Source organism: Perognathus longimembris, chromosome 10 (assembly GCF_023159225.1).
Source record: "Perognathus longimembris pacificus isolate PPM17 chromosome 10, ASM2315922v1, whole genome shotgun sequence".
Classification (NCBI taxonomy): domain Eukaryota; kingdom Metazoa; phylum Chordata; class Mammalia; order Rodentia; family Heteromyidae; genus Perognathus; species Perognathus longimembris.
In genome coordinates, this window is record NC_063170.1 from 13508746 (window position 1) to 13516345 (window position 7600).

At 52.5% G+C, this 7600-nt stretch overlaps 1 protein-coding gene across 1 annotated transcript; it reads left to right on the forward strand.

The window, feature by feature from the left end:
- Window positions 1-1641: 1641 nt before the first annotated feature.
- Window positions 1642-3539, forward strand: Ciao2b (cytosolic iron-sulfur assembly component 2B). The gene is made up of 5 exons (XM_048355409.1): window positions 1642-1833; window positions 1975-2054; window positions 2255-2380; window positions 2808-2853; window positions 3303-3539. The coding sequence occupies exons 1-5, from the start codon at window positions 1701-1703 to the stop codon at window positions 3398-3400; spliced, it is 483 nt and encodes a 160-aa protein (XP_048211366.1). The 5' UTR covers window positions 1642-1700; the 3' UTR covers window positions 3401-3539.
- Window positions 3540-7600: the final 4061 nt, after the last annotated feature.

Consider the following 7600-nt stretch of genomic DNA (forward strand, 5'->3'; position numbering starts at 1 on the left):
GGGTCAGGAACACGTGGTGCTGTGCAAAGTTTGCATTGCAAAAGAGTGTCATTGACTTTGGTAAAATTCCTGGGGATCCAGGAGCCAGCGGAAGGACAAGTCTATCCCCTGGGCCCCCTTTGGTCTTCTTGAAGGTGCTCAGTGGCTTCTGTAGCCCTTGAGTTACCAGGACTCTCTCCTTAAACCCAGAGTCATTATGTTTGCTATCACTAAAGCAATGACATTTATGAGAGTGTTAGGAGTTAAAAGGAGGAAGCAGAACGCAGTAAGTCCAACAGATGGAGAGCTTAAATTAAGACAGGGAGTTGTGACTGTGGCCTTCATTCTGAAAGTTTCTCTTTGCCTTCTGGGCTTGAGTTTCATGGGATCAGATCTACATTTCTGTCATCCATTACAATTCCTGGTCTGAGGATCTGCACCTGCCCCGAGAATTTGGCACTTGGTAACGACTCTACCCTTGTGGGACTTTCACTCTTCCCATCTCCAGTTGAATTTAGAGTGATTTATTTTACTAGTGCCCGCAGGTCCCGGATCTGGAGACCCGGCGGCAGGTCCCTCCGGGCCCAATTGTTCTGCAGGGGTAGCAGAAGAGATGCCAAGAAGAACTCTGCTAGGATAGCAGTAGCCAGTCCCGACAACACCAGTGTTGCTAACCACAACCGAAGACAGTGCAATGGAATACCAGAGCCGAAGAAAATTAGAAACACACAGAGACATAGACAGAGATGGGGGGGGGGGAGAGAACGTTATCCCAAGGCTCACCTGCAGTTGGGCCCCAAGTTTCCACAAGCAAGCATATTTAATTGAATTTATGCAAGGAAAATTACCAAGGATACGTGTAAAAAAAATCTGTATTAATATTACAATCAGAGCCAGAACCGTTTGTTTGTTTGTTTTGGCCAGTCCTAGGCCGTGAACTCAGGGCCTGAGCACTGTCCCTGGCTTCTTTTTTGCTCAAGGCTAGCACTCTGCCACTTGAGCCACAGCGCCACTTCTGGCCATTTTCTGTATATGTGGTGCTGAGGAATTGAACCCAGGGCCTCCTGTATACGAGGCAAGCACTCTTGCCACTAGGCCATATTCCCAGCCCAGCCAGAACCGTTTGTGAGAGACACTGTTTCCTCTATTCTTTTGAGACAGGAGGCTGCAGCCCAGGGAAAGTCCTGATCTAGCCCGGCAAGGTGAAGCTGTCAGCTCTTCCTTTTCAGCCCACAAGGTCCCCGGCACCAAGGGAGACGGAGGCGTGCCAGTCTCTCTACCCTCTCCAGAGCTCTTTAACCCTTCCATGGGCGGCCCTCAGAAACCTTCCCCAGGTTTCACAGCTCCGTTTCAGAGTTCCCTACACACCCGGCCAGCCTGATTTCTCGGGGGAAACGACCGTGGCACCCCGTCAAGGTCTCCGCGGGATCGCACGGCCCAACCCCAGCCGGGTCCCTTCTCAGAGCCAGGCGTTTCCCGAGGTCTGATTGGCCAGCACGCAGAGCCTCCTTTTGATTGGCCAGCACGCAGAGCCTCCTTTTCCTCGGAACCGCAGGCCGATTCCGGAAGCGCGGCGTGTCCCTCGCGCGGCCCCGTAGCCCCGCCCCGCTCCCGTAGCCCAGCCCCACCCCTGTAGCCCAGCCCCGCCCCCTTCGCGCTCTCCGGAAGTGGGCTGCTTGGAGCGGAAGTGGACGCCGGCTGGGGTCGGCCGCGGTGGCGGGATGGTGGGCGGCGGCGGCGGTCTTCTGGAGAATGCAAACCCCCTCATCTACGAGCGCTCCGGGGAGCGGCCCGTGACGGCAGGCGAGGAGGACGAGGAGGTTCCCGACAGCATCGACGCACGGGAGATCTTTGATATCCGCCGCTGCTGGGCTGCGGGCGGGACGGGGGCCGAGCGGGCAGGCGGGCGGAGAGCGGAGAAGGGATCGATAGCTGACCTCTGGCTGTGGTTCTAAGTGGGCAAAAACTGTGGACATCTTTTCCTTCACTTACCACATCTTATTCGCTCCATCAATGACCCAGAGCATCCCCTGACGCTAGAGGAGTTGAACGTAGTAGAACAAGTTCGAGTTCAGGTGAGGTTCAGGTCCCAGCGTCAGGGGGAAGCGACTTGTTTGGACACCTGATTTGGGGGGGGATGGCATCTTTACCGTGCCCTTTTTATGGATAACTGAAGTTCATAAAGATTAGGTCATTTGCCCACACCAACAGGCCTGGAAGGCATCTGGGCTGGGGATGATTGTGATGTCTGACATCCCCCAACACCTCCCACCAGGTTAGTGACCCTGAGAGCACAGTGGCGGTGGCCTTCACGCCCACCATTCCGCACTGCAGCATGGCCACCCTTATTGGCTTGTCCATCAAAGTCAAGCTTCTGCGATCCCTTCCCCAGCGTTTCAAGGTCAGTTGGAGTTGAGTCCTGGAGGGTGAAACAAGTCTGCTACTGAAGAGGAGGGGACTAGAAGAACAGAAACATGGAGAAGACATCAAAGTTGGTGCCTAGAAGGATCCCAACTAGCCGAGATGAAAGTGGGTGGAAATTCTCCAAGTTGATGTGACAATGAGCGAGATCTGAGCTGGAAAGTGGCAAAAAGTAGTGAGGAAGTGTGGCAGGAAGGAGCTGAGCTGTAGGTGGATTTGGATCTGACCAACAGTAGTTGGCCAGCCCTTTGGGTATAGTTGGAATGGCTGTGGTGAGTTTGGGGCATAAAGGTGGGGCCAGAGGCATGTTTAGGAGGAAGAATTTATTGGAAGTAGCACCTGAGGGTTTGGTGAGTGGGGCAGTAGACAGAAGTGGGTGAATGCTCAGGCTCATGTTTCCTTCCTAGATGGATGTGCACATTACCCCAGGAACCCATGCCTCGGAGCATGCAGGTAAGTGTGGGCTGGTGATAAGTGATGTCCTGGGGCCCTACGCTGTTCTAGGTACTCCCTTGCCACAGTGGTTTGTAGGGAAAGATTGGGGAATGGAAGATTAGGTGGATGAAATAGTCAGTGAGTGGTAGCCTACAACAAAGCTCATCTGACTCCAGTCTCCTGCTTACCATGTATAACCCCCGCCCCTTGCATCCCGTAAGTACACAGGACAGTTGTGTCAGGTTTCAGCAGTACAGGAGGTGGGTGAGAGGCAGTCCTATGAAGACAGGATAGCTGTGGGCTTATGTGGTTGGTTGGGTAGTCTCATTAAGATATGGGGTCCTACAGGTGATAGGAGAGTCTTGTTGGTGGGGATACAACTATATTAAGGCTTAGAAGTTGGGCTAGCCAGAAGCATAGCCAGAGCTGGCTTTGATTCTGCCTTTCTCACCCCTTCTTTCATGCAGTGAACAAACAGCTTGCAGATAAGGAGCGAGTAGCAGCTGCCCTGGAGAACACCCACCTGCTGGAAGTTGTGAATCAGTGTCTGTCAGCTCGCTCCTAAGCTTGGCTTTTGGCCCCCAGCCTGCACTCTGGTGTCCTGACCCCAGCTCCACCCCAGGCTCAGGACTTTGTTTTCTTGAATCACTGACAATGAGAAATTAATGTTTTGCATTTTGTAATAAACCCTTAATTTATATTCATTTTCTAGGGTGCCTTAGTGACTTTGTCTTGGTGGAATCATTTGGGATTAGGAGAGAGGGCAGTGGCAGTGGGTGTTCCTACACAGTGGATCCTACCTACACCTCCCAAGAAGCTAGGTTACAGGGACAACCATCATGTTGGGTTTTGTTTTGTTGTTTTGTTTACAGTACTGGGGTTGAACTCAGGCTTTGTGCTTGCTAGGCAGGTGCAACCACACCTTAAGCCACTTTCGCTCTAATTATTTTTCAAATAAGATTTCACATTATGCCTGGACTGTTCGGACCATGATCCATCTATTGGTGGTTCTTCTGGGATGACAGATATGCACCACAGTGCCCAAGATTTCTGTAGTTGAGATAGAAGTCTCACGAACTTTCTTGTCTGGGCTATCTCTGAATATCAATCCTGACCACTGCCTCCCATGTAGCTAGGATTACAGCCTGCCCAAATCTGTTCTTGATGGCCTACTGACAACGCTGTGCCTGTCCTGAGAGTGGGCATTGGGCCCAGCGATTTACTGTTCAGATTTTCTATCCAGAGCTGTGTGGCCGTTGCTTTTCTTTGTAAGGAAATTAGCTTCTAGAATAGTTTTCTCTTCACCACTTATAGCTTAGGAAGTAAGGCAGGGGGCGCTGTTACCTCCATAGAAAGGCCTAGGCCTTTCCCAGCTTCTGGTGTCATCAGAGCTCCCTGATGACTGAGGATGCTCTGGAACTGACTGCTCAAAATTGGACAGGTGAAGATAGCAGTCCATGTCACTCTTCATACGTGATTGGGATAGTTGTGACAGTCTCTTGGGACTGCTCTGTACGGGGTATAAATAGGGCCTATTTCAGATGATCTTCCAGGGACTGGACCCCCAACTCCACAGATGAGCTGAAGGTACTAGGCAGGCATGGTGTCTGATCAGGGTGATCAGGCCCAGGCAGCCTTCCTGAATGATAAGCCTCATCACATGCGGCCTCTACCTTCACCTCTATCCCATCTGTTTGAGGTGGACATGGTGTCTGTGTTTAGCTGGAAATGGAGGTCACGGGGATGGGAAGTGTCACTGAATCATTCTATTGGCCTTCTTGGCAGCCAGAGTATGATTGGGTAAGGGACACCAAGCTGTTCATACCACAGTTGGCATTTCAGATATCCCCTTGACAGTCTTGACTCATCAATGCCTGGCCTCTGACTGCCTGTGGGACACCATCTGTGCATACTGGGCCAGCACCCAGGGAACTTTCTGGAAGCCCAGCTGCTGTGTGAGGATGCAGAAGTATGGGGGGGTGGGGGGTTGCTAAGTTCTCTGAAACCCTCCTCTAGGTATATCTGGCTCTGCTATTTCTGTCCAGTGACTCCTCAGGCTTCTGTTACCATGTCTACAAAACAGGAATAACAAATCAGCTAAATGAGATTGATCTAGAGATCAGGTGACACATGAACAAGCCCAGCCATGTCTACTTATCATTTTGCCCTGGTGAAAGGGCCTATACTCAGGTACTGAGTAGAATGAATGAATGGATGGATGAATGCATGAAGCCCTAGAACAAAGTAAAGGCCTTGAGGCTGGGGACTGAGGTCAAAGAGGACTGAGGACACGGAAGCCCAGTTCCCAAGTTTCCTTTGCACCCCACCTGAGAGTTGGGTGGGGTCCCACAGAGAGGAGATGGGTATAGAGGACAGGGAAGTATTATCTGCATTGTTAAAGAGATCTCTGGAACAATCCTGAGCTGACCACCATCCTGGAGAGAGAATGGCACATAAACAAGAGAAAGCCTACCAATTTACTCAGCCTGCCCTATCCACCCCAGGGTAATACAAGTGTGCTGAGATGGCGCCATGTGTGTCTTGAACCAATTATTGTACCTCCACCTATCATGTTACATATCAGAACAACCCTCAACAAGATATTAACTGCCGATATTAACACCGAAGGAAACTGAGGCTTCACCAGGATAAATGGACAGAGGATGACATAAGTAGCGAGGAACAGAGGGCCTTGGGGCTGCTTCCAGCCTCACTTTGTGCCTTCCAGGTAGCCTACTTCAACCCAGAGAGCTGGGAGGACTAGATGGAGTAGGGAAAGGTATCTCAAGGTCACATTCTGATGTGAAGTCCCCTGGCCCTACCTAGGCTCCTGATGAGTGTCTCTAGGCTGTTGGGACAGCTACCAGAATGCCTGGGGTCTGAGTGGCCCTGTGTGTGTGTGCTGTTTCCTTGGCAATGAAGACACAATGCTGAAGTCAAGAGCTCAGATTACCAGAGGGGAAAGCCAGCCCTGTTTCTATGCTCAGCCCTCTGCTGGGAAGGGCCACAGCTAATGCCTCCCACCCTCAACCCTCTGCTAGACACCTAGGGTGTCTAGCCACACCGCGTGTGTATGTTGGGGGAGGGGGTTATAAGCAAGCAGCCAGCTTGATGGGAAATGGTGTGTGCTGGCTCTAGAAACTTCTGTCCTCTGATGAGAGGTTGAGCTCCTAATTCTCTCTTCCCACTACTTATCCAAGAAGCCACAGACAGCACAGGGCTTCCCAGGCTTCCAAGGTCTTTCCTAATGGGGAAGACTCATCCACTGGTCCCTTCTGACCACCTCTTGTCTACTTTGGGGACCTCAAGAATAAGAGAGCCCTGCATGAACCCCTAACCTTTCCCAGTCAGGCCTTTCACTATCCAAGGACTTCTTAGACGTTGCCAAGGAAACTGATGCAGCAGTCAGAAAGTCTGGCCCAGGTCTCCATGACAACCTGCTACAGCCCACTAGGGTCCATCTATCTGTGATGTCACCTGAGTCTTGAATGGATGCCCTCCTACTACCACCATACTCCTCACAATCTAACGTCAGAGACTGATAGCAAGTCCTTGTCCTAAAATACGTCACAGCCTCCCCACCACCACCACCCCCCCCCCCCGCAGCCAGTCATTATGCCAGAGATGAACAAGGTAGAGTAGGTCATGGTGTCCAGCTTATGGCTGGGCACTGTGAAGCTGGGAGACAGCCAAGACCCAGTAGGCCCAAGAAAGAGCCAGCACTAGACACTGATCACTTCCCCTTCCTCTGTGGCCCCCCAACCCTAGGTCTGAGAGAGTGACACCCAGTGGTAGCAAAGCCACTTCCTACCTCTGGTCCACATTGCATCTGCATGTGCTCCGCCTGGGGCTAAGGAAGCAGGGAAAGCTTCAAGAGTCAAGTGTCTGCCTCTTGCTGGCATCCTACACTGTCTGTCTGGATTTCCCCAACTCTGGGCAACCTCCAGCCCAGGGGCAGAATAACCAGGGCCAGAGCCAGGGGCAGGTATTTTTAGCAGAGTTGCTGGCAGTTGCTTGGCCAGTGCTGGAAGGTAGAGTTGGGACTGAGTTCACCTTCTCCCTTCTCTGGGCCTGTGTTTTCTCTCTAGGATTGAAGCATGCGATCCTGCCTGCTAGGCACTAGCAGAGGGTCCTCCTGGTCCCTCCTCAGCAGCCCAGTACTGGTCCCCGGGGATTCACAGGCACCACCAACTTTCATCCTGAAAGATAGTCTTATCACTGACAGTCTTCAACTCTCCGGAAAGTGTGAGAAGGATTCAGTGTGGAATCTTTAGGAACTCTAGAAATGATTTAGGAACTCTAATAAATTCTAGCGCTTGCACAGGCCTGTGAGGAGTGGGGGTCGGGGTCTGAGAATCCGTCCAGTCCATAACTGGTCCACAGGCCAAGATGAAGCACAGGGAGGGAGAATTCACTTTAAAGGGCCAGACCTCATTTTTCCCCAGGGAGGAGTTGCACTTGGCTGGTCTAGCCGGCCTCCTCAGCCATGTCCACCAACCCCTTACACACACACACACACACACATACACGCACACGCACACCCCTTCTCCCCTTCCTCCTCCTCCCTCCCTTCCTCCCTCCCTCCCTCCTTCCCTCTCTCACACACCCAGTCCTAAGAAACTGCCTGGCCCGCCCCTGGCGGGTGGAGGGGTCTCTCCGGGGGTGCGAAGCCCTTGACTGAAGGTGGGGGATTCCCCGCGGGGTGGACACCTCAGCCCCGCAGCTTCGGGCTGGGAGCGGGGGCGGGAGCGGGGGCGGGGGCGGG